The sequence below is a fragment of the Zophobas morio genome, unplaced genomic scaffold, assembly GCF_036711695.1.
Source record: "Zophobas morio isolate AGI-343-1 ecotype UQ-CSIRO unplaced genomic scaffold, CSIRO_AGI_Zmor_V1 ptg000007l, whole genome shotgun sequence".
Lineage (NCBI taxonomy): Eukaryota > Metazoa > Arthropoda > Insecta > Coleoptera > Tenebrionidae > Zophobas > Zophobas morio.
The window spans coordinates 4,682,601-4,708,572 of NW_026972112.1; the positions used below are offsets into that span (position 1 = coordinate 4,682,601).

The 25,972-nt window shown below is 34.8% G+C and overlaps 2 protein-coding genes across 7 annotated transcripts in view; one reads left to right on the forward strand and one right to left on the reverse strand.

The window, feature by feature from the left end:
• Positions 1-101: 101 nt before the first annotated feature.
• LOC135124300 (spastin) lies at positions 102-3,612 on the forward strand. 2 transcript variants are annotated; one of them, XM_064049263.1, is made up of 7 exons: positions 102-585; positions 641-811; positions 882-989; positions 1,761-1,973; positions 2,240-2,535; positions 2,585-2,824; positions 2,876-3,612. In XM_064049263.1, the coding sequence occupies exons 1-7, from the start codon at positions 159-161 to the stop codon at positions 3,287-3,289; spliced, it is 1,869 nt and encodes a 622-aa protein (XP_063905333.1). In that variant the 5' UTR covers positions 102-158; the 3' UTR covers positions 3,290-3,612. The 2 variants fall into 2 exon arrangements, with proteins under 2 accessions (XP_063905333.1, XP_063905334.1); XM_064049264.1 differs by lacking the exon at positions 882-989.
• Positions 3,613-3,804: 192 nt separating this feature from the next.
• Positions 3,805-25,972, reverse strand: part of LOC135124301 (serine/threonine-protein phosphatase 2A 56 kDa regulatory subunit gamma isoform) — a 57,463-nt gene continuing 35,295 nt past the window's right edge. For 3 of the 5 annotated variants that reach the window (XM_064049266.1, XM_064049267.1, XM_064049265.1), the window contains 5 exons: positions 21,391-21,590; positions 11,350-11,958; positions 10,502-10,851; positions 5,161-5,338; positions 3,805-4,714 (listed from right to left, as the gene is read on the reverse strand). In XM_064049266.1, coding sequence (XP_063905336.1) covers positions 4,571-4,714; positions 5,161-5,338; positions 10,502-10,851; positions 11,350-11,958; positions 21,391-21,590 — 1,481 coding nt within the window. In that variant the 3' untranslated portion in view covers positions 3,805-4,570. Of the gene's footprint in view, positions 4,715-5,029; positions 5,078-5,160; positions 5,339-10,501; positions 10,852-11,349; positions 11,959-21,390; positions 21,591-25,972 lie in introns of all 5 variants that reach the window. The other 2 variants (XM_064049268.1, XM_064049269.1) reach the window with 2 other exon arrangements.

Consider the following 25,972-nt stretch of genomic DNA (forward strand, 5'->3'; position numbering starts at 1 on the left):
GAAAATAACTGATTTAAGACAATTTATTTAATAAAAATTTGTCCGGTTTGCTTTAAATTATTGAGTTCGATTTTTCTTGTCGTTGTGTTGGTGTTACCGCCTTGAAGTCGGCGCTCGCTGTCATTTCGTGAGGTTTTGACGTTTGTTATGGCCTCCGGATGGTTCGTAAAACCCAAAGCAAATCGCCAGGCAAAAAGTCAAGGAAAAGTGACCCCGACATTTCTCGGGAAGATGTGATGTTCACACCCTATTCAGAGACATCCGTACATAAACGCAACCTATGTATTGTTTCCTTCCCCATCATTTTTCTGTTCAATATTTTGCGCTCTTTGTTGTACCAAATTTTCGTTATTCTCCGTTTCGTGTACTGTAGTTCGTCAAATTACCTAATTAAGAAACGTCAGTTTGAATGCGAGAGCGGTCAAAGCACCTGTGTCGTTGAAGAAATAACCGAAATGTCGCATCAAGTGCACCGATCGTCAGGGCCGGGCCCGGGGGACCCGCTCTTGGCCAAACAAAAACACCACCACCGTCGCGCCTTCGAGTACATCTCCAAGGCGCTGAAGATCGATGAGGAGAACGAAGGTTGGCCTGAATCAGTCAGCGGTGATGAGCATGAATCATTAATCGCGCGTTTTAGGTCAGAAGGACTTGGCCATCGAGCTGTATCGGAAGGGCATCACGGAACTCGAGCTGGGCATCGCGGTGCAGTGCTGGGGCGGCCGCGGCGAAGTGTGGGAGCGCGCGCAGAGACTCCACGAAAAAATGAAGACCAATCTGGCGATGGCGAAGGACCGGCTCCAGTTTTTGGGTAACTAAAGAGGCTCCCACAAAGTTGTTTTGTTTTGGTATTTACGTCTTTGTTTATGTTCTGTTCATAGAAAGCATGGATATGTTACATCAACAGGATGTTCAAAAAGAACCGAAAGAGGCTCCTAAACTTAGCTACACTAGCAATATACCCACTCCCAAACTTAGTTTTAATAAAGGTATTTTTATTTCCGTTGGCATCTCGCTTCGACAGTGTAAAGTTAGAAATTTTGCGTTTCCACGTAGACGTTTTAACTCGTAACGATTTTTTTTTGGTTTTTGAGTAATAGCTCCCATTTTGTTTGTAAAACCGTGCGATTCAACACGCGCCAGGAGTGGTCAAGCGCAACCGGGCTAAAACTATGTTGGCAATGTTCCTGTGATAACTGTTAAATATATTTCATTTTATGCTAGTTAAATAGAATTTAAACTTAGATTTTAATAAGATAATAATTACCGATATGGAGAATAGTCACCAGAATGAAGAGGGGGCGGGTGGGCGGGGCTAATACTTATCAAAAACTCCAAGGAAAAGTTAAACTTTTTTTTAACACAGAATTATTGATTTCATGAATTATTTAAAAACGTTGCAAGATTAAAACAGAAGTATATAATTACGTAAATTACTTAATGGTTTGAAATTTAAATAGTTTTTGCACTAATTGAGGTAATTTTAAATTGCGCAATGCGTGAAATAAAACTATTATAATGTTATTATGATAATTATTTCGTAATTATAGGAATAACATTTCCGACTTTTTGGAATAATTGCAACTAATGACCCCGGATGCGCTTAAACGCTCAAACGTTGGATCAACCCATGCGTGTACCATTTTTGATTAAAAAGCCTCAATAATACAAGTGTGACAGTTTTCATGCATCAGTAACGGCTTTAGTAATGAATTAACGAGCAAGTCTGTACATTTACCACACTAACTTGTTTTCTCCAGCTTCTGGCAAGAAATTAACAGTAGCGAGCAAACGCCCCCCTAATGCCACCTTAGCCAAGAGCCAAACCTTGCCACGGTCGATGGGGTCACGCACAGCCCCCATTCAGCCCGTGCGCCCCTTCAACAAGCTCTCGTCTACGCCTCCGGCCGTCAAAAAACAGCTCTCTGTACCTGGGAACACGGGATCTCCTGCTAGAAAAGCCGCCAGTTCAAGTAATGTGAAACTTACTCAAAAAATGAATTTTAAAGTAGTTGTTAGTTGTGTGGGGTTGTGGTAATTTCAAATAACTGAGTAGGCGCTTGCGTCAAGTGTCACTTGTAGTTCTAGGGAATTTCGCGTTGCCAATATAATTCGCCCAATGATGAATTTTTATTAATGGCGAAAACGGTTTTGACGTAAGATTTTGATTGGTAGTATTGGGAAAGCAGTGGCGTAGATACTTGTTTTAAATTATAATTATATTAATTCGATTTTGTAGTAGCCACTCCGAGTAGATCTACCTCAAGGGGCAAATCCCCCGTGCTGAGGGGCGTCGACGCTAAGCTGGCGCAGTGCATACTTGACGAGATCGTGGAAGGGGGGCTGCAGGTCCAGTGGGACGACATCGTGGGGCAAGATACAGCCAAGCAGGCGCTGCAAGAGATGGTGATTTTGCCATCGCTGCGACCGGAGTTGTTTACGGGGTTGAGGACCCCTGCGAGGGGCTTACTGCTGTTCGGGCCGCCCGGAAACGGAAAAACTTTGTTGGCGAGGGCGGTCGCCACGGAATGTCGGGTATTTTTTTCACCCAAAGTGGTCGTCTTTGTTAAGAAATGGTTTTCAGGCAACGTTTTTCTCGATTAGTGCCGCCAGCCTCACGTCGAAGTATGTCGGAGATGGGGAGAAGATGGTAAGGGCGCTTTTCGCGATCGCTAGAGAGTTGCAGCCGTCTATTATTTTCATTGACGAAGTCGACTCTCTGCTATCCGAGCGGTCGAACAACGAGCACGAGGCGAGCCGGAGGCTGAAAACGGAGTTTCTGGTGGAGTTTGACGGATTGCCTAGCAATCCTGACAGTGAACGAGTGAGTAAACGCGATGACGTCATTGCTATATAAAATTTAAATTGTGTTTAGGTTTTGGTGATGGCGGCGACCAACCGTCCACAGGAGCTCGACGAAGCCGCCCTGCGCCGCTTTCCTAAGCGCGTCTACGTCACCCTGCCCGACCTCGACACCCGCGCTCAACTTTTCAAAATGCTGCTGGCTAAGCAGGGTTGCACGCTCACGCAGCAAGAACTCAAACGGTTGGCGACGCTTACGCAGGGCTACTCAGCTAGTGATCTCACCGCTTTAGCCAAAGACGCCGCCTTGGGACCAATCAGGGAGCTGCAGCCGGAACAAGTCAAGGAGATGGATCCCAACGCGCTGCGCAGCATCACCATTAACGACTTCCTGGATTCGCTCAAGAGGATCCGGAGGAGCGTGTCGCCGCAGAGTTTGGTGGCGTACGAGAAGTGGTCGCTGCAGTACGGAGACATGTCTATTTAATCATTCCGCTTTGTTTTCAAGACGTATTTTTCTTTTTAATCTGTGATATAATTATGTTTGTGGAGAGTTCTGCCGCTTGTTGATTTTGATATTTTTTTATAACAGTACAAAATTTTTTGTTTTTTATTTTAATGACGAATTGTAAAATTAACATATTAATATGTGGTAGGATGTTAGACTAGGACGTTTTGTGTTACTAGCACTGTTTGATATTGATTACCGTTTTTAAAGTGTACACGGGCCCACACAAAATGTTAAAGACAGGCTGCTTTTTTCATAAGACGTTTGTAACTTTCATTGATATAATAAAAATCGAAATGAGAGGGCGCGTTTTTATTGAACCTAAAAAATTCGAAATCATTCAAGGTCGGTTTTGCGCACACGTCTATCGTGATGACGTAGTAACAGCGTAAAGGTCGAGAACGATATGTATGTGATGTAACGAGTATGTATTAATGGTATATATTTTATTTTAATGTAATATTAAAGTGGTGTATGGTAAACAAACAGGTGAATTAAAGAAACGTAATTATTTATATCAATTATCATTGACAAAGCAAAGCTGTACATTAAAAAAATACTGTCTAATATCAACTCCATCTCCATATGTACACTTTCCTTCCATCTTGAAACATAAAAAATATATCCTTACAACTAATTATTGAATGTATTTTGAGTTACAACACTAGACTTACACTTTCTTTTGTAAATGTAACTAACAATAGCTCATTCGATTTTTTAATAACACATTCAAAGCAAGTGCCACACATTAAATTTCTAAATGTATAAATAATGTCTTTACACTCTTAACTCATATCCCCGTTTGTTGAAATAAAAAATATAAATAAAAAACCGTGAGAGAGAAAAGTGGAGTAAAATAAAACCTAGCGTCTCGTAAAAGAACTCGGTACCGCAAATATCTTAGTATTATTTTATAAAAGGCCACATGCTAATTTAGTAACGGCTAACAACACATAAATCTCTTCATGCAGTCATTTGATATAACTGTTTCTACAATAGTTATCTATTTGCATACAAATAAGTCCTAGCGCGAAAGAATTGTACTCGAAAGTCGTCTATCAGCTACAGTATCTAAAAATATTTTTGACTTTTCTCTCGAAACCAACACAAAAGACCGTTCACGTCGTAAAAAACGACCCAAAAAATCACGTCCAGACACAGCATAACTCAATACTTGTCAGATCGCACGACACGTAGTGTGATTTTTTAGGTCTGCGTTGGCACTAAGCTCACTAGATAAAACGTGTAGTAGTAAGTGGACTAGCACTTGTTGACATCTGGTGGCGTCGTCAGATACTCGTCTGCTCGCTTGTGGTCGTTGAGGGCCTTCACTGTATATTGATCTTGAGGAAGTTCCGATTTGCGGCGAACTAATGGCTTGTTTGAATTGCGAGTCTTCTTTGCCTGAAAGCAAACCAGTTAAAACCGTGCATGCACCAGGAGGAGAAGTAAAGGAGTGACAGCTGACAGTGCGAGAACGACAGGAACACACAAATGCACACACAAAAAAGTTAGTTTTGGGGTGTCAACCATTCCAACAGTCAACTGTTACGTCCCCACCACCTCACTTCTCACGATTAGTGCGTTATCCCGTTGTGCAGGGGACACCGGACATCCAACACACAGAGGGACGGTCAAATGTTTCGATGACAAAAATAAACGGAAGGAAAGAAACAAAGAGATCGAAGGGGGGCGGGGGCGGGGTGACAGCAAACTTACTTTACACTAAAAAATATTTACAACAACAATTTACTAGCTGCGCTTTTTCTGAAACAGAGAAGAGTAGATTGGTGACATTGTCATAAAAACATTTGTTTGCTACGTAAACGGACTGATGGAAATGTCTTTACCTCCGTGGCTTGCTGCTCCAAGTTGTCCAAGTTGACTTCGTCGTCCGGATCGGGGCTCGTGATGACGCTCGTGATTTCCGGATTTTTCGATTTGATTATTTCATATTCGGGTTTCTTAGCTGCCAGAGATTCGACGCGGATCCATAACTCCATGCGCTGGTTCTCGCGTTCGCGCTCTCTGAGAATGGAAATTTTAGGTCACGTCAAATTTATTTACAAATGACTCGTCGTTGCTTTTAATAATATTTTTCAATTCACTCTAAGTAGGAACGCATTTTATATGAGAAATTTTGCGCCAATATTGCCAATTCGTTTAAAGCGCACCGAATTTCTTATAAAACCAGACAAAAGTATGAAAGTATGACTTTCATTTAGAAAATGTTTACAGCCAGTACAAAAAAATGTCTTCCGTTTCCGTTTGTCTATTGTGATTTGACCATTTTATTAGACAAATAACCTCTGAAACTAGTGGACTGGTTGTTCTGAAATTTTAGATGTATTTGGGGAATATAATGTAGACGGTTACCAATAATTTGATGACGTCATCTCAATCTTTTGCAAAGTAATTTCTACTTAAATTTTATAAAATAACACACTTCTACATATGTCATCTTAATGATGTGATACCAAAATTTTATCAGGAAGTTCTGTCCAAATAATTCTTTTTTGTTATCAAATTTGAAAATTTATTACCAGCGAGATTTTTTAATTTCTGATCTATTTTTCGCTGCCCATTACGTCACTAAATTACGTAGGTCGTCTTTTAGAACAAATAACTTGTGCGCTTTAACATAACCTAAATTGTGGATTGTTTTTATTTTGGCAAGTCAAGTTATGACATTTGTTTTGTCTAAAAGTTCTTAGAGGTGACTAGATCAGAACTAAAATCAGAAAAAAATCAAAGAATTTTGAAAAAAAAAAGAAAAGAAAAAGATTGAGTTATATTTCCTCTCTTGGGGCAACGGTTTTCAGAAAAAATGGGGTCCCAACAATTTACAAAATACAGCATCATGCAATTAAAGTCTTAAATAGGAAGACACAAATTATTATTGAGTTTTTTTTAGTCTTGAACAAAATCCATAATATGAGTGACGAACCACAAATAGAGTGGAAATATTTCGAGGAGAACACACTAAGTGTGCCCTTACTACAAAACCAAAGTACGCCACTGGTGAAGGCAATATGTTCTCATAATATTTGCACTCTAGGTGTAATAAAAAATAATAAATTCTTTAAATTTCTAATGTCCCTAACCTATTCACTTTTTTGGGTAAGATATACACATGATGGAAAAAACACCTCCAGTAGGCTGTGCATTTTTTTTCTTTTCAAAATAATTATGTTGGTATAGCAACGATTTGACGCTTTATTTGACAGTTATTTGCTGTAACTGTCAAACTGAACAAGTAACGCGTTGACGTTGCCAACATCATTATTTTAAAAATAAAATTACATGGCCCACTAGACGAGTTTTTTTTTGGATCAGATCACCGTTCTGCATTTAACTTGATGTTGAATGCACCCTATGCTGATTCCAAAAATATAGCGTGTTCAAATATTCGTTTGAAAATGTTTTTTTTTACCGAAAAAATTGAAATATGGTACGAATATCGAAGAAATTAGGCGAAAAATAATTTATGCAGGTCGAAATTGAAAAAGTCTTTAAGTTTCAAAAATTGCCGAAAATTGGCTGAAATTTTCCATTGAAAAATTCTGCTTTTTTAAAGATTGTGAAAAAAAATCCAAAAAATTCAGGCATATAAATATCGACGTGCTGATCCCAAAAATATAGCGTGTTCGTGGTTTTGAGGCAATATTTTAGAAATATTCGGTTGGTCATTCAATTTTTTTATTTTCCCATTTCCCGATTTGTAGACTTATCAATGATTCGATTTTTCAGTTTTTTAATTCAAGTGTTCGATTTTTTAGGTTTTTTGATTTTTTATTCTTTCATTTTTAAATTTTCGCATTTCTTAATGTCTTGATCTTTCAGTACTTTTGGAATTTTTCAGTTTTTTCATTCTTCAATTTTTCTTCCATTTTTTAGTTTCCCGGTTTTTTCCTTTTTTGATTTTTTGACTTCGATTTCTAGATATTTCAGTTTTGGAATTTGTCAATGTCTTATAATTCTTCAATTTTTCGAGTTTTGAATTTCTCGATTTTTCACTTTTTCAATTTTCCATTCCTCAATTTTTCGGTCAGTTTTTGGATTTTTCAGTTTTACTCTTCTTGAATTTTTCAATCTTGCAGTATTGGAATTTTTCAATTTTTCGATTCTTCATCTTCTCAGTCTCAATTTCTGCGATTTTCCAATTTTTCAACTCTCGAAATTTTTGATTTGTAAATTTTTGGATTTTTCAATTTTGCAATTTTTGACGTTTCTAGTTTTCATGTTTTCGATTTCTCAATTTCTTGGTTATTAAATTTTTTGGTTTTCCCATTCCGATTCGATGTTTCTATTTTTCAGTTTTTTAACTCAAGTGTTCGATATTTTTTTTTTTTTTGATTTATTATTCTTCCACTTTTTTTGAAATTCAAAAAATTTGCAATATTCTATTGGGCGATTTCTGGAGAAGTGGTAGGAGTTGAAGGAGGATGTGAAGCCGAAACAAACTCCCCTAAGTCGAAATTTCTTAGAAAATGTCTTTATAATAAGTTTCGAAAATGATCGAAAATTGGGCAAAATTTTTCATTGTCCAAATTTCTTTCTTTTAAAAAAGTTGTCAAAAAAATCCAAAAAAATTCAGGGATATAAATTTCGACGTGCTGATTCCAAAAAATATAGCGTGCTCATGGTCTGGGGAAAAGATTTTAGAAATATTCGGTTTGATTTTTGTTTTAAATGCAAAAATTACAATATTCCATTGGGCGATTCTGGAAATGAGGTAGGAATTATCGAAGAAAAAAACTAACTTCAATAGGTTACAATGCACAAGAAAATGTGTTTAAATCAAGTATCGGAATTGGCCGAAAATTTGCCGAAATTTTCATAGGTTTGAAAAATTTTGCTTTTTAAAAAATACGTCAAAAAATCCCAAAAGATCCAGGGATATAAATTTCGACGTGGTGATGCCAAAAATTTAGCGTGTTTATGGTGTCGGGGTGAAATTTTAGAACATCCGGTGTGAAAATATATTTCTTTTTAAATCCAAAAAATTACAATATTCCATTGGAAAACTGGTAGGAGTTTCAAAGAAATGAGGCCGAACCAATGTTCCCTAGGTCGGAATCGATAAAAAAATATCTTTAATAATTTCGAAAATGACCGAAAATTGAACGAAATTTTTCAATAAAAATTTTGCTTTTGAAAAAATTTTAGATTTTGGGCCGCAGAAGTCACTTCTGGCTCTATTTCATCTGTAACTTAAACTGTGCTTCCAAAATTATCCATTGAAATATCGCAGTTTTTAACAATTTCGAAAAATTCGAATTTCACATCGAAATTTCCGAAAATATTGCTCCGTTACAATCAACACGCTATATTTTTGGGATCATCATGTCGAGATCTTCGTCCCTGAATTTTTTCATAATTTTTAGACAAGTTGTTAAAATTGAAATTTTTTAATGATTCTTCAAATTTCGCAAAAATTTTGACATTTTCCTAACTCAACTAAATACATTTTCTTATAGATTGCGAGCTCTAGAACTCAAATCCGGCTTCGGTTTTTTGATACCTGCAACCGTTTTTCCAGAATCGACCGTTGAAATTTCGAAATTTTTTAAATTTTCAAAAATTCGCATTTCGCAGAAATTTTTTCGAAAATGTTGCTTCGTGACCATCAAGATGCTATATTTTTGGAATCAGCGTGTCGAGATCTACGTCCCTGAATTTTTTCATAATTTTAATTTTTAGACAACTTTTTTTAAAATTGAAATTTTTTAATGGTCCCCCCTCCTTCAAATTTCGCAAAAATTTTGACATTTTCGAAACTCAACTAAATACATTTTCTTGTAGATGTCGAGCTCTAAAACCCAAATCCGGCTTCGGTTTTTTGATACCTGCAACCATTTTTCCAGAATCGACCGTTGAAATTTCGAAGTTTTTGAAATTTTCAAAAATTCGCATTTCGCAGCGATTCTTACGAAAATGTTGCTTCATGACCATCAACATGCTCTATTTTTGGAATCAGTGTGTCGAGATCCACGTTCCTGAATTTTTTCATAATTTTTAGACAACTTTTTTGAAATTGAAATTTTTTAATGGTCTCCCCTTCTTCAAATTTCGCAAAAATTTTGACATTTTCGAAACTCAACTAAATACATTTTCTTGTAGATTTCGAGCTCTAGAACTCAAATCCGGCTTCGGTTTTTTGATACCTGCAACCGTTTTTCCAGAATCGACCGTTGAAATTTCGAAATTTTTGAAATTTTCAGAAATTCCCATTTCGCAGCGATTTTTTTCGAAAATGTTGCTCCGTGACCATCAATATGCCATATTTTTGGAATTAGCGTGTCGAGATCTACGTTCCTGATTTTTTTCATAATTTTTAGACAACTTTTTAAAATTTAAATTTTTTAATGGTCTTCAAATTTCGCAAAAATGTTGACATTTAAATACATTTTCTCGTAGATTTCGAGCTCTAGAAGTCAAATCTGGCCTCGATTTTTTGATACCTGCAACCGTTTTTCCAGAATCGACCGTTGAAATTTCGAAATTTTTGAAATTTTCAAAAATTCGCATTTCGCAAAAATTTTTTCGAAAATGTTGCTTCGTGACCATCGACATGCTATATTTTTGGAACCAGCGTGTCGAGATCCACGTCCCTGAATTTTTTCGCAATTTTTAGACACCTTTTTTAAAATTGAAATTTTTTAATGGTCCCCCCTTCTTCAAATTTCGCAAAAATTTTGACATTTTCGAAACTCAACTAAATACATTTTCTTGTAGATTTCGAGCTTTAGAACGCAAATCCGGCTTCGGTTTTTTGATACCTGTAACCGTTTTTCCAGAATCGACCGTTGAAATTTCGACATTTTTGAAATTTTCATAAATTCGCATTTCGCAGCGACTTTTTCGAAAATGTTACTTCGTGACCATCGACATGCTATATTTTTGGAATCAGTATGTCGAGATCCACGTCCCTGAATTTTTTCATAATTTTTAGACAACTTTTTTAAAATTGAAATTTTTTGAAATTCGGAGCGCTTTTCGTGCTGGCAATATTATAACCTTTATAGGTTGCCACCCAAACGTGACTTAAGTAATTGATAGATAATTTACATCCAACGCTACGTTGATGATATAATAAAATTGTATGACCTCGACACTATCGGTCACAAAACTTTATTAGTATCCAAAAACAACCCATTTTTACCCAACCTTCACTCCCACTCTACTTACTTTCTTCTCTCTTCCCTATACAACTGCGTGCACTCATCGAACAACTTCTGATTCATCTCCATAAACAACTTAAGCGCATTGTAAATGAGGCCGTGTATCGTCTTATTCCAGTGACTCTTCGAGTTCTTATATAAACTCGGGAACATCAACGGCAGTATCTCCGTCGCGTTCTCGGACACTAGCGACATCACATACTCGTTATTCCAGTAGTAGAGCGCCCTCTCGGCCACTTGGAAATGGGGCGAGCTCACGCACTTCGCCAACTGCTTGAACAGAGGGCACATCACCTTCTGGAACTCTCCCGGTTCGATCACGTCCAGGATCTCTTCCAATTCGTTCAAGAACATCACCTGCCAAAACAAAGAGAAATATAAAAACCCTGGAGGAGTGAGTTTGCGTCGAACATCGGTCACGATTAAACAAAATTAAACACACATCTTTTGTGTTGTAATTTACGAACTGGGTAATGGAAATCCGTTTGTTATGAATTTCAACCACATATTTAAATTTTAACCAAATAATCACCGCCGCTTTTATGAGTACGTGTATGTTTAATTTCTCGTTATCCATGTGGGTTTTATAAATAAATGAATGCGCTGTTACATTACAGATTACAAACAATGTGTGAAATAATTAATTGAAAATTTCTAGTGAGAACAAACGAAGTCAATTTGTGGTGCCCCATATGACATCATTACATAATTTACTATGTTTTCTCACAGTTAATTTCGTTACATATGATTTGATGACACAGTTCTTGCTTATTTCTAAACCGAAACATTGTTATTTTACTGCATTTTAATATTATTTCGTTGTAGAAAGGAACGGTAGGTTCGTCGTTCACTCACCTCTTTGGGACTATGCGTCTTCGGCCAGTACTTCAGCAGGCTCCTGATCACCGGCTGCGTCAACGACGGGTCCTTCTCCAGGAACTGTACCACGCAGTAGGCCAGCTGGGGGTGGTACACGGACAGCGATTTGACTTTGTGTAGGGGCATGAGGACCCTCAGCAGGAACACCTTGTGCTCCTCCTTCAGCGGCAGAGCGAAGCCGTTGATGATGGACCCGAGGATCTCGAGGAGTTCCGCGATGCCGTTGTGGTGTTCCGTCTCGTAGATGAACCGGTAGAAGACGTTGTTGATCTGCTTACGGATGAAGGCGCGCAGCCCCAAGAACTTGCCGTAGATCCTGTGGAGGGTGGTCTTGAGGAGGTCGCGTTCGCGCGGGTCCTCCGAGTCGAACAGGTCTAAGAGTTGCAGGACGAATTTCTGGTCGATGTAGCGCTTGGCGATGTTTGGCTGGAAGTCGGGGGCTTCGAGGACGCGCAAGAACAGCTCGTAGACGAGCTGGAGGTGCGGCCAGGCGGCTTCCAGGGTAGGCTCGTCTTCCTCTGGGTCGAATTCGGCGCCGTTGGGGTTCGACGAGGGAGGGAGTGTGCGGAAGAGGTTGACGGCGAACTAGAAAAGCGGACGATTATTGTATATTTAATTTCAAGTATCTGTTTATCTAATACTATTAAACGAGCAAAGTTTGTATATATATATATATATATATGTAATGGGTTTCTCGAAAACGGCTCTAACGATTTCGATGAAATTTACAGGTTAGGGGTTTTTTGGGTCAAGAAATCGATTGATCATAGTTTTAACTTCTGAAAATTACAGCTTCATGCATTTTCAGCAATTTTCAGGCAGTGAATTATATTTGTTGCTAGGCAACATCAGATGACACTACACGAACACGAGATTGTTTTATATGAGAAGTTTGGGTGACAGTCTGACAGTACGTTTGACGTACCTTTTTATCTTCAATTGTACGTACCGAAACATGCTCCACTGTATAGAGGACGTTGAAATTCACCTCCTGAGGTGAGAAAATTTACGGAAAACTAAACAGTGAGCGGATAAAAGGCACACGAAAGTGTGTTGAATTGAGATTATTTTGTCAAGCATTCATTTCAGAGGTTCCACGGTCAGTGTCAACATGTGATCGTTTTCGGGGATGGGACCGTGTTATTTGAGTTTTTGGGCTCAACGTTTCGCACACTTTCGTAAATGGCATCTTCGGGAGCAGGGTTGAGATTGAGAAATTAGGAATAACACAAAAGAGCACGGCAACTCAGTATGTTAACCACACCAGAGGCGAAACTCTTCTGGCAGTAAGAATGTGGTTGTGACCTTTTTCTAGAGTCGAGAGAGAGAACTAGGAAAAAAAAAAACGACAGAGAGAAAACTTGGGTAACAAATGAGATGTCAAACAATAATTCCAGTTTTCTGTTCTTTAATCTCTACATGTCACTTATCAGTGTTTAAAACAAAGACTGCTTATGGAATTTCTTTTTTAATGTGTATTTTTAAGTAGCGCGTGTACTTCAAAATGCATACTATACGCATATTTATCTGTCCTAATCTGATCTAATACTACCAAACGAGCCGAGTGAAACTCGGTCAACCAGATATTTACAATTATTCGAAAAAAGAAGTCCAAAATTTTTGCCGTAGGATATAGTCTAAAGTAATTTCTTAACTAATTTTAATATATCAAATTTTTTAACTGAGATGCGGCACTTCTGCGTTCTTTGAGATACGACTTGCTTTCTAATATCCTTAACTATAAGAAAAACTTTTTATTGATTATCTTCACTATTCAAAAGTAATTTCAGTATTAATTATTACTTCTCCAGATATCAATTTCAAAATTTTCAGTGTTGAAAAAACCTCGTTTATTGAAAATATCTAAACGCGTTCCGTGTAGGTAACGAAAGATTTTTTAATGGAATGGAAAGACACGAATTCAATCACAGTTACATTGCTAGAATGAGTACTGTAAGATTCCTGTACTTGTGGGCTATGAATCCGTCTTGAGTTTTTAGCCCAGACATCAAAATTTTTCGGAAAAAAACATCAAAATGATATAACATTTAACAATTTGACATTGAGACCGCAAAACCGAATGCTCTGAAATCTTGCAGACGTTTTAAGATTATTGGAACCATGGTTAATCGTTAATCAAAATTTATCTCACAAAAAAAAGAGGTCATCATAAGAATTTACAGTATAAAAGTTATCTAAACTTGAAAAAATAAAAATTCCTGTACTTGTGGTTTATGAATCTGTGTGAAGGGCATCTAAATTTTTGTGAAAAAATCAAAATTGAATAGCGACATTTTACAATATTGCCGAAAAACTTTGCTAAGATAGAACTGAACAATATTAAGAGTAGTCACTGAAATAAAGAAGGGGTGGGTGGGCGGGGCTAGTACTTGATAAGACATATTTTGGTAAATGACATATCCTTTGAGAAAATGAAGGGGGGGTGGGCGGGGCTAAAACTTTGCTAAGATAGAACTGAACAATATTAAGAAGGGGTGGGTGGGCGAATTTCGACCCATTTTATTTATTTTAATTTTAACTACATTCGGTTTTCCAGAATCGCCAATTGAAATATCGCAATTTTTAAAGATTTCAAAAAATTTCAATTTGACTCCGAATTCTTCGAAAATATTGTGCCGTGACCCTAAATTCGCTATATTTTGGAATCAGCACGTCAAGGTGTATAACCCTGAATTTGTAAAGAATTTTTGGACCACATTTTCATAAATGAAATTTTCCCTTATGCAAATCTTTATTTTCAATTGACGATTCTGGAAAAAGTGTAGTAATTTTCAAAAAAATCGAAGGATAAATTAACTTCTGGGAATCTAAATCTACGAAAAATGTTTTTATCTAATTTTTGAAGGTGTCTGAAAAATGATAAAAAATTTCACCGTGAAATATTGAAAAATTTAGATTTTGGAAAAGTTGCTAAAAAATCAAAAAAAAATCTGAGATGTAGATCTCTAGGTGCTAATACGAAAAATATAAAGATTTCTAATAATCCAAAAATTTGTCATATTTTAATTGGTTATTGTGCAAAAATGGTAGGAATTTTTGAAAAAATGAAGCATAAAATAACTTTAGGGTCTGAATACTACGAGTATAAAAAATGTCTTTAGCTAGTAATTTTAGAAGGTGACCGAAAAATGATCAAATATTTCATAAAGTATTGAAAAATTGTCATAAAAATGCACTGATCTGAAAAATATAGCTCGTTTATGGTCTTGGACCAAAATTTTCGAAAAAAATGAGGTCATCACAAAAATTTCCCAAATAAAAGTTATCTAAAATTGAAAAAATAAAATATTCCTGTAATTGTGGTTTATGAATCCGTGTGAAGTTTTTACTCTAGTCATCCAAATTTTTGGGAAAAAATCAAAATTGAATAGCAACATTTTACAATTTAATTTTGAAATTGCAAAACCGATTCTGGAATCTTGCAAACGTCTTTTAAGATAATTAGAAACATAGTAAATCATTATTCAAAACTTATATGTTTACGCCCCCTTCTCAAAAGTGATGACGTCATCTTACAATATTGTCGAAAAAACTTGCTACAATAAAACTGAACAATATTAAGAGTAGTCACTGGAATAAAGAAAGGGTGGGTGGGCGGGGCTAGTACTTGATAAGATAAGACTGATTTTGGTAGATCACATATCCTTGAAGAAAATGAAGGGAGGGTGGGCGGGGCTAAAACTTTGCTAAGATAGAACTGAACAATATTAAGACGAAGGGGTGGGTGGGCGAATTTCGACCCATTTTATTTATTTTAATTTTATTTTTAACTCCAATCGGTTTTCCAGAATCGCCAATTGAAATATCGTAATTTTTAAACATTTCAAAAAATTCCAATTTCATTCCGAATATTTCGAAAATATTGCTCCGTGACCCCAAACACGCTATATTTTTGGAATTAGCACGTTTCATAAATGAAATTTTCCCTTATGCAAATTTTAATTTTCAATTGACGATTCTGGAAAAACGGTAGTAATTTTCAAAAAAATTGAAAGATAAAATAACTTCTGGGAATCTAAATCTACGAAAAATGTTTTTATCTCATTTTTGAAGGTGTCTGGAAAATGATACAAAATTTCACAGTGGAATATTAAAAAAATTAGATTTTGGAAAAGTTACTAAAAAATCCAACAAATGGCCATATTTTAATTGGTTATTCTGCAAAAATGGTAGGAATTTTTGAAGAAATCAAGCATAAAATAACTTTAGGGTCTGAATACTACGAGTATAAAAAATGTCTTTAGCTAATAATTTTAGAAGGTGACCGAAAAATAATAATCAAAAATTTCATAAAGTACATATTGACAAATTGCCATAAAAATTCACAAAAATTTCTGGGATATTTATCTCGAGGTACTGATTTGAAAAATGTAGCTCGTTTATGGTCCCGGACCAAAATTAAAAAAAAAAGAGGTCATCACAAAAATTTACCGAATAAGTTATCTAAATTTGAAAAAATAAAATATTCCTGTAAGTTTTTACCCTAGTCATCCAAATTTTTGGGAAAAAATCAAAATTGAATAGCAACATTTTACAAATTAATTTTGAAATTGCCAAACCGACTCTGGAATCTTGCAAACGTCTTTAAGATAATCAGAAACATAGTAAATCATTATTCAAAACTTATTCGTTTGCGTCCCCTTCTCAAAAGTGATGACGTCATTTTACAATATTACAGTACATTTTCAAAAATGAAATTCTGTCTTATGCAAATTTTAATTTTAAATTGACGATTCTGCAAAAATGGTAGTATTTGTCGAAGAGGTGAAGCATACAATAATCTAAGAATCGAAATCTACATTTTTTGTCAACTTTTTCAAAAACACGATGTTTCAATGAAAAATTTCAACCAATTTTCGGTATTTGCAAAACTTAACGTAAAGAAATTTTCTTAAAGATTTTAGCCTAAATAAGTTGGTTTCGGCCTCATTTCTTCGATAACTCATACCATTTTTCCAGAATTGTCCAATAAAATATTGTAGTTTTTTGGATTTAAAAAAAAAAAATTCAAGCCGGATATTTCTAAAATCATTCCAGGAAACGATGAACACGTTATATTTTTCGTATCAGGACGTCGAAATTGATATTCTTGAATTTTTTGTGATTTTTTTGTCAACTTTTTCAAATGCAAAATTTTTCAAGGAAAAATTTCGACCCATTTTCGACGATTTTCGAAATTTGACTAAATATATTTTTTTGTAGATTTCGAAATGCCGCAATTTTTACAATTTTCAAAAAATTTCAATTTCACTCCGAATAGTATTTTGAAAATATTGCTCCGTGAGCCTAAACACGTTACATTTTTGGAATCAACACGTGAATTTTTTGAGAATTTTTAGACGACTTTTTCATAAATGAAATTTTGTCTTATGCAAATTTTAATTTTCAATTGACGATTCTGCAAAAATGGTAGTATTTTTCGAAGAGGTGAAGCATACAATAATCTGAGAATCGAAATCTACATTTTTTGTCAACTTTTTCAAAAACACGATATTTCAATGAAACATTTCAACCAATTTTCGGTATTTTCAAAACTGAACGTAAAGACATTTTCTTAAAGATTTCAACCTAAATAAGTTGGTTTCGGCCTCATTTCTTCGATAACTCATACCATTTTTTCAGAATTGTCCAATGAAATATTGTAGTTTTTTGGATTAAAAAAAAAAAGTTTCAAGCCGGGTATTTCTAAAATCATTCCAGGAAACGATGAACACGTTATATTTTTGGGATCAGGACGTCGAAATTGATATTCCTGAATTGTTTGTGATTTTTTTGTCAACTTTTTCAAATGCAAAATTGTTCAAGGAAAAATTTCGACCCATTTTCGACGATTTTCAAAATTTAACTAAAGATATTTTCTTGTAGATTTCGAAATGCTCCAATTTTTAAAATTTTCAAAAAATTTCAATTTCACTCCGAATATTTTGAAAATATTGCTCCGTGCGCCTAAACGCGCTACATTTTTGGAATCAGCACGTGAATTTTTTGAGAATTTTTAGATAACTTTTTCAAAAATGAAATTCTGTCTTATGCAAATTTTAATTTTCAACTGACGATTCTGGAAAAATGGTAGTATTTTTCGAAGAGGTGAAGCATACAATAATCTGAGAATCGAAATCTACATTTTTTGTCAACTTCTTGAAAAACACGAAATTTCAATGAAAAATTTCAACCAATTTTCGGCATTTTCAAAACTTAACGTAAAGACATTTTCTTAAAGAGTTCAACCTAAAGAAGTTGGTTCCGCCTCATTCCTTCGATAACTCATACCATTTTTCCAGAATTGTCCAATAGAATATTGTAATTTTTTGGATCAAAAAAAAAAAGTTTCAACACGGATAATTCTAAAATCTTTCCACGAAACGATGAACACGTTATATTTTTGGGATCAGGACGTCGAGATTGATATCCCCGAATTTTTTGAGATTCTTTTGACAACTTTTTTATAATTTTCGAAATTTAACTAAATAATTTTTCAAATTTGACTCCGAATATTTCGAAAATATTGCTCCATGAGGCTAAACACGCTATATTTTTGGAATCAGCACGTGCATTTTTTTGAGAATTTTTGGACGACTTTTTCAAAAATGAAATTCTGGCTTATGCAAATTTTAATTTTCAATTGACGATTCTGGAAAAATTGTAGTATTTTTCGAAGAGGTGAAGCATACAATAATCTGGGAATCGAAATCTACAGAAAAATTGGGGATTTTTTTCTCAACTTTTTCAAAAACAAGATATTTCAATGAAAAATTTCAACCAATTTTCGGTATTTCCAAAACTTAACGTAAAGACATTTTCTTAAAGAGTTCAACCTAAAGAAGTTGGTTTCGGCCTCATTTCTTCGATAACTCATACCATTTTTCCAGAATTGTCCAATGGAATATTGTAATTTTTTGGATTAAAAAAAAAAAAGTTTCAACCCGGATAATTCTAAAATCTTTCCACGAAACGATGAACACGTTATATTTTTGGGATCAGGACGTCGAAATTGATATCCCCGAATTTTTTGAGATTTTTTTGACAACTTTTTTATAATTTTCGAAATTTAACTAAATACATTTTTCAAATTTGACTCCGAATATTTCGAAAATATTGCTCCATGAGGCTAAACACGCTATATTTTTGGAATCAGCACGTGCATTTTTTTGAGAATTTTTGGACATTTTCAAAAATGAAATTCTGTCTTATGCAAATTTTTATTTTCAATTGACAATTCTGGAAAAATTGTAGTATTTTTCGAAGAGATGAAGCATACAATAATCTGGGAATCGAAATCTACAGAAAAATTGGGGATTTTTTTGTCAACTTTTTCAAAAACAAGATATTTCAATGAAAAATTTCAACCAATTTTCGGTATTTTCAAAACTTAACGTAAAGACATTTTCTTAAAGATTTCAACCTAAATAAGTCGGTTTCGGCCTCATTTCTTCGATAACTCATACCATTTTTCCAGAATTGTCCAATGGAATATTGTAGTTTTTTGGACTTAAAAAAAAAGTTTCAAGCCGCGTATTTCTAAAATCATTCCAGGAAACGATGAACACGTTATATTTTTGGGATCAGGACGCCCAATCTCACTTGTGATGATTTTTTTTATTCGTCGTGAGCGGGGAGGGGGGGGAAGGGAGGTCGAGCTTAACTGCAATTCTCATTTTTCTCCAACAAATTACTATCTGAAACATGTTCTTAAATAATCGTGTTGTTAAAAAGAAAAAACTATATGTATTTACACAGAAAAGTAAAATTAATCCCGCCCAACACCGCTTTAGAATTTCATTGGTTTTGTTGATTGGATGAAGACTGAATTTTACTGTGTCAAGTGGCGAATCTATGCTTTAAAAATCGAAGTGGCCCCGCCCACCCACCCGATTTTATTTTTAGTTACCCACTTTATTGGACAAAAAGTGCATTTTATATTGAACAACAGTGGAATCTAGACAAAAAGCAAAAACTAACCCCACCCATCTTCAGTTTTGAATTTCATTGGCTTAGTTAATTAGATGGAAATTGAATTTTATTTTGTCATGTGGCTAAATCTACTTACAAAAAAGTAGATTTTTTTTTAGTTGCTAAAAAGTCCAAAAAAATCTAAAAGGTGCTAATTCGAAAAATGTGAAGATTTTATTGTTCTAAAGCAAGATTTTTTAAACATTCAGTTTGAAAACCAAATTTTTTAACAATCGTAAAAATTGCCATATTTTGATTGGTGATTCTGCAAAAATGCTAAGAATTTTCCACGAAATGAAGCATAAAATAACTTTGGATCTGAATACTACGAATGCAAAAAATGTTCTTGGCTAATTTTAGAAGGTGCCCGAAAAATGATCAAGTATTGAAAAGTTGAGCTTTTGGAAATTTTATGGTCCCGGAACAAAATTTTCGAAATATTCCGTTTGAACGTCAAATTTTTTAAAACTCTAAAATTTCCCATATTTCAGCCGAAAATAATTTTTCGAGATCGAGATCTACAAGAAGACAAAATTTTGAATAGTTTTTGAAATATGGCGTAATAAAAAAAAAAACAAAAAAACGCAAATTTAAAATTATGAAAATTGAAGAAATAATTTACTATGAAATTTTAACATGAATAGAAGCGAAATGACAAACTTCACGATAATTTGTGTACCATTCATGTACCAACTTCTGCAGAAATTGGTAGATTTTTCAGAACCGACAACCACGCCGCGAATTCTCCCATATAAAATGCATCGCTTATGGATTCTATACGCTGCCAAGTCGAAGCAGAATCAAGCGGGCCAGAACCTAGGTCAGCTGGTCTCTTTTTCATTTTTAAAGTGTTTTAAAAACACAGAAACTTAAATTTATTATCTAGAATTTATCACTCAACTCCCGTATAAGATGCTCTATTAAATTCCGCCCATTTCCGTCACTGCACCAAAACCTAATAAAAGAACCACTGTCACACATTTTACATGCACCACATTCATTATAATTGGATGGCGGTTTTATTACTCAGTGGTTGAAAAATGAAAAATTCATGCACGCCCACACATCGAGCACTACATAAAAGTTGTCGAAGACATCGTCTCGAAAATTTTCCATCGTTGCAATAACTTACCCATCGAGTTCGGCAAAAAGAGAAAAATTGACGTATGGAGGGCGGATTTTAGTGTCTGCAGCAGTTAGAGTAAATTGACGGCATTGGATCGAACGGAAAAAGTGAAGCTGTCTTGGGAGTTTGTAGTTCTGTCTAGTTTGCTCTATTTGTGGACAACAAAATCGATGGTGTCTCCTGTTTGATCAAGTTTTAATCAAGTAAAGCTGACGTTGTCGTAACTCTTAACTGTTATGACGGCGCAAATTCAATTTTATTTTACGTGGAGGGATTTTCAAGTCGCCGTACGTAATGGTCGGATTATGGGCAGAAGTTCGCTTGATACGTAATTTTATTGTGAGCAATGTGGAAAGGAGGATGCGAAATAGACATTATTGGGATTAGTTTCATGCAGCAACTTTTACAAACACGGGTGAATTTTTTTGTAAAATGTTCTGAAGCTTGGCGTCAATGTCAAATTCACTGTTTATGAGAAACCTTACAAAATCATAATGCAATTACTAAAGTATGTATGATTTGAAGCAAAACCGAATCATATTCGTACGTAGAACCCTTATCGAGACCTTCCAAACGGCAATGAATCCGTCCCTGAACTTTCCACATATTGACCACTCCGATAGAAAACGAATTAAGCCTCTTGTTTTATTAATGGAACACAACTACCTCGATAACCAGCGACCGTAATTGCATCGTCGTTACATGAAAGTACCCATTAGCCGCACTTCCACTACACCGGCCGTCGATAAAATTTTTTCGTCCGACGCGAAAAACCTGCCATTTTCTCGTCGATAAAATATTGCAAATTCCTAGCGCGGGCGCGAACGCTCGTTTTGAATAATTTAGCATACAATGAAAAAGAAATCAGCATAACACGCTCCGAAAATAAAACGAAGAGTGTAGGGTAAAAACTGTTTTACCATGTTAACGGCCTCGGGATAAATGGCTTCGGTGATGACGCCTTTCTGTTGGGTTACATATTCGACCATCTCGTGTAAAGCGGCGCGTTTTACTTCTTTCCATTTCAGGTCGGAAAGGGGGTCGGAGGCGAAGTCGAACAGGACGCAACATTGGCGCAGCTTCTGGATGAAGAGGTCTTCGCGATCGGCCGGAGCGGCATCTGGAAGAGAAAAAAAGTGTTAAAAAATTGACGGAGTTATTTACGCCGAATTTTCCCGTGTTTTTTTTATACAAAAAAGTTGCTGAAAAAATGGATAAAATTACTCGCGCCGAATTTCCCTTATTTTTTCTTTGACATTTTACTTTATTATTGTGTTTATGATTTCACCGTGTATTAACACTATATATTAAAATTACCGAATATGTGCAGTAATAAAAGCGAACGATCAACGCGTAAACAAAGAACCCACCCTTCCTAGTGGTTAGAAAACACGGTTTTGCAATATAAATTAGAAATTTATTTTCTTGGTCCTTTTAGGGAACCATTTTCACAAATACGCATATCTCTAAACAAATCTGGATATTTTATTTATTTTACTTTTCTAAGATATTTGGACAATTTGTCCGTTGTCCTTTACTTTGGTATATAAACTCCAGTATATATTTATGCATATAGGGTATATCATTTTCCAAAATCAGTCGTATCTTAGGAAGTATACTAGCCCCACCCACCCACCCTTTGTTTTCTTAGAGGCTATATCATTTGCCAAAATCAGTCTTATCTTAGCAAGTACTTTATACGAGTAGTACCGGAAATATGAAGACTGATTCTGGCAAATGATACACCCTGTAAGAAAATAGAGGAGGGTGGGAGGGGCCGCTTCTGACTTTGTTTTAAATCTTAGGTTCTACCGTTTTTCAAAATAGAATTCAATTCCTATTTTACAGAAAATAAAATAAGTCAGTGAAATGGAGAGACTTTCCCAGAGAGTATAGCATTGGCCAAAATCAGTGTTATCTTAGCAAGTAGTAGCCCCGCCCTCTATTTTCTTAAAGGATATATTATTTGCCAAAATCAGTCGTATCTCAGGAAGTACATATATTCATTTAATAAATAAATGCTTGTCAAAAATTTGCATCGAGATGAAATGTTTTTTACTTATTTATCTTTTATTATTGATCAATTATCTATCAGTAATGCATTTGTTTTGTTAATTATTTCCACAAGATCTTTAAAAATGTCAATGAATAACCTCGTTTTATTGATTAGATCAAAAATGGTGTATCTCTTTTCCCAATAATTCAAAGAACATACCACTATTTTTATTTTAGTGTGTTGTACTCTAATAAAAAAATTAATAAATATTTAATTTCATATTTTCTCGACTCTCCATAATTTCCACTTTACTACTACTAACACTTACTAAAATAATCTGGGAATCGAAATCTACAGCAAAATTCGGGATTTTTTGTTAACTTTTTCAAAAAAAAGATTTTTCAATGAAAAATTTCGACCAATTTTCGAGTAGTCACTGTAATAAAGAAGGGGTGGGTGGGCGAATTTAGACCCATTGTCTTGTAGAGTTCGGACCGCAGAAGTCAATTCCGGCCTCATTTGTTCGATAACTCCTACCATTTTTCCAGAATTGTCCAATGGATTATTGTAATTCTTTAGATTAAAAAAAAAAATTGTCAAGATGGATATTTCTAAAATCCTTCCCGGAAACGATGTACACGCTATATATTTTGGGATTTTTTGTCAACTTTTTCAAATGAAAAATTTTTCAATGAAAAATTTCGACTCATTTTTGACGATTTTCAGTTGAAGATTCTGGAAAAATGGAAGTAATTTTCGAAGAAGTGAAGCATAAAATAATATGGAAATCGAAACCTACAGAAAAATTCGGGATTTTTTTGTGCCTACTTTTTCAAAAACAGAATGAAAAATTTCGAGCAATTTTCGGTCATTTTCAAAACTTAACGTGAAGACATTTTCTTAAAAGATTTTAACCTAAAGAAGTTGGTTGCCGCCTCATTTCCTCGATAACTCGTACCATTTTTCCAAAAGCCCCATGGAATATTGTAATTTTTTGGATAAAAAAAAGATTTTCAAACCGGACATTTCTAAAATCTTTCCACGACACGATAATCGCACTATATTTTTGGGATCAGCACTCCGAAATTGATGTCCCTTAATTTTTTGAGATTTTTTTGACAACTTTATCAAAATGAGATTTTTCAGTGAGAAATTTCGGTCAATTTTCGATCGTTTTCAAAACTCAACTCAAAAATATTTTCTTGTAGATTTCGACCTACAGAAGTTAGTTTCGGCCTCAGTTCTTCGATAACTCCATTTTTCCAGAATTGTCCAATGAATATTGTAATTTTTTGGATTAAAAAAAAAAAAGATTACTATCAAGCCGGATATTTCTAAAATCTTTCCACGAAACGATGATGACGCTATATTTTTGGGATCAGGACGTCGAAATTGATATCCTTGAATTTTTTGGAATTTTTTGTCAACTTTTTCAATCCAAAATTTTTCAATGAAAAATTTCGACTCATTTTCAACGATTTTCAGTTGACGATTCTGGAAAAATGGTAGTAATTTTCGAAGAAATGAAGCATAAAATAATGTGGAAATCGAAATCTACACAAAAATTCGGGTTTTTTTTGTCCACTTTTTCAAAAACAGAATGAAACATTTCGAGCAAATTTTCGGTCATTTTCAAAATTTAACGTGAAGACATTTTCTTAAAGATTTTAACCTAAAGAAGTTGGTTGCCGCCTCATTTCTTCGATAACTCATACCATTTTTCCAGAATTGTCCAATGGAATATTGTAATTTTTTGGATTAAAAAAAAAAAAAGATTATCAAACCGGACATTTCTAAAATCTTTCCACGACACGATGATTGCACTATATTTTTGGGATCAGCACATCGAAATTTTTTGGGATTTTTTTGACAACTTTTTCAAAACAAGATTTTTCAGTGAGAAATTTCGGCCAATGTTCGGTCGTTTTCAAAACTTAACGTAAAAACATTTTCTTGTAGATTTCGACCTACAAATGTTAGTTTCGGCCTCAGTTCTTCAATAACTCTTACCATTTTTCCAGAATTGTCCAATGGAATATTGTAATTTTTTGGATTTCAAAAAAAGTTTTTCAAGCCGGATATTTCTAAAATCTTTCCACGAAACGCTGATCACGCTACATTTTTGGGATCAGCACATCGAAATTGATATCCCTGAACTTTTTGGGATTTTTTTTTGTCAAATGCAAAATTTTTCAATGAAAAATTTCGACTTATTTTCGACAATTTTCGAAATTTAACTAAATACATTTTCTTATCGATTTCGGGCCACCGAAGCCACTCCCAGCCTCCAAAACGGTTGGAGTTATAGAAGAAATATAACTCCAATCGTTTTCCCAGAATCGCCCATTGAAATACATATTGTAAATTTTAAAAATTTCAAAAAATCGGATTTCACTCTGAATATTTAGAAAATATTGTTCCGTGACCCTAAACAAACACGCTATATTTTTAATTAGCACCACCCTCAATTTTTGAGAGTTTTTAGACGATTTTTTCAAAAATGAAATTTTCCACTATGTATACGTAGATCTTGACGTGCTGATTCCAAAAATATAGCGTGTTTAGGTTCAAGTTTGTTGCTTCATCTTACTGTATTGACCCCACGTTTAAGTATTTTCTTACGAAAAAAAAGTACATATATTAAGAAAAAAAAAAGGGCAAAATATAAGCCCCGCCCACCAGCCCCAGCTCACTTGTGATGATTTTTTTTATACGTCGTGAGCCGGGGGGTCGAGCTTAACTGCAATTCTCATTTTTCTCCAAGAAATTACTATCTGAAACATGTTCTTAAATAATCGTGTTGTTAAAAAGAGAAAACTATATGTATTAACTAAAAAAAAAAAACCTTATGGATTTGAGCTTGGACAAAAAGGTAAAATTAATCCTGCCCAGCCCCGCTTTAGAAATTTCATTGGTTTTGTTGATTGGATGAAGACTGAATTTTACTGCGTCAAGTGGCGAATCTATGATTTAAAAATTCAAAATGACCCCGCCCACCCACCCGATTTTCCTCTTGATCACTGATTTTATTGGACAAAAACTAGATTCTATATTGATACATTGTGGAATATAGACAAAACGGCAAAACTAACCCCACCCACCTCCGTTTTTGAATTTAACTGTTTTTTTTTTTTAAATTAGACCTGCTCAACAATTTGCTGACTTAGAAAGTACAAAACCGATTGTGTTGACATTTTGCACGTGCTTTTAGGTTATGAGGAACACGGTAAATCCCTAATCAGTATTTATCTAGTTATCTCCTCCAAAAAGTTGCTGACGAAGTAAATACTATTTAAAATTTCCGAATTTAATGTTGCTAAAAAGTGTTTCGAGATCCAATTATGTTTTAATAAATCAGTAAAAACACGAGCTATTTATACAGGTTGTTTAAAAAACTTAATAAACGACTACTACTATTAATTTCTCCTACGCTTTTGGAACTCACTTTTTCAACTGTATCTCGGTATATTTTGTTTTTAAAACTGTTTCAACATTTCTCAAAAATA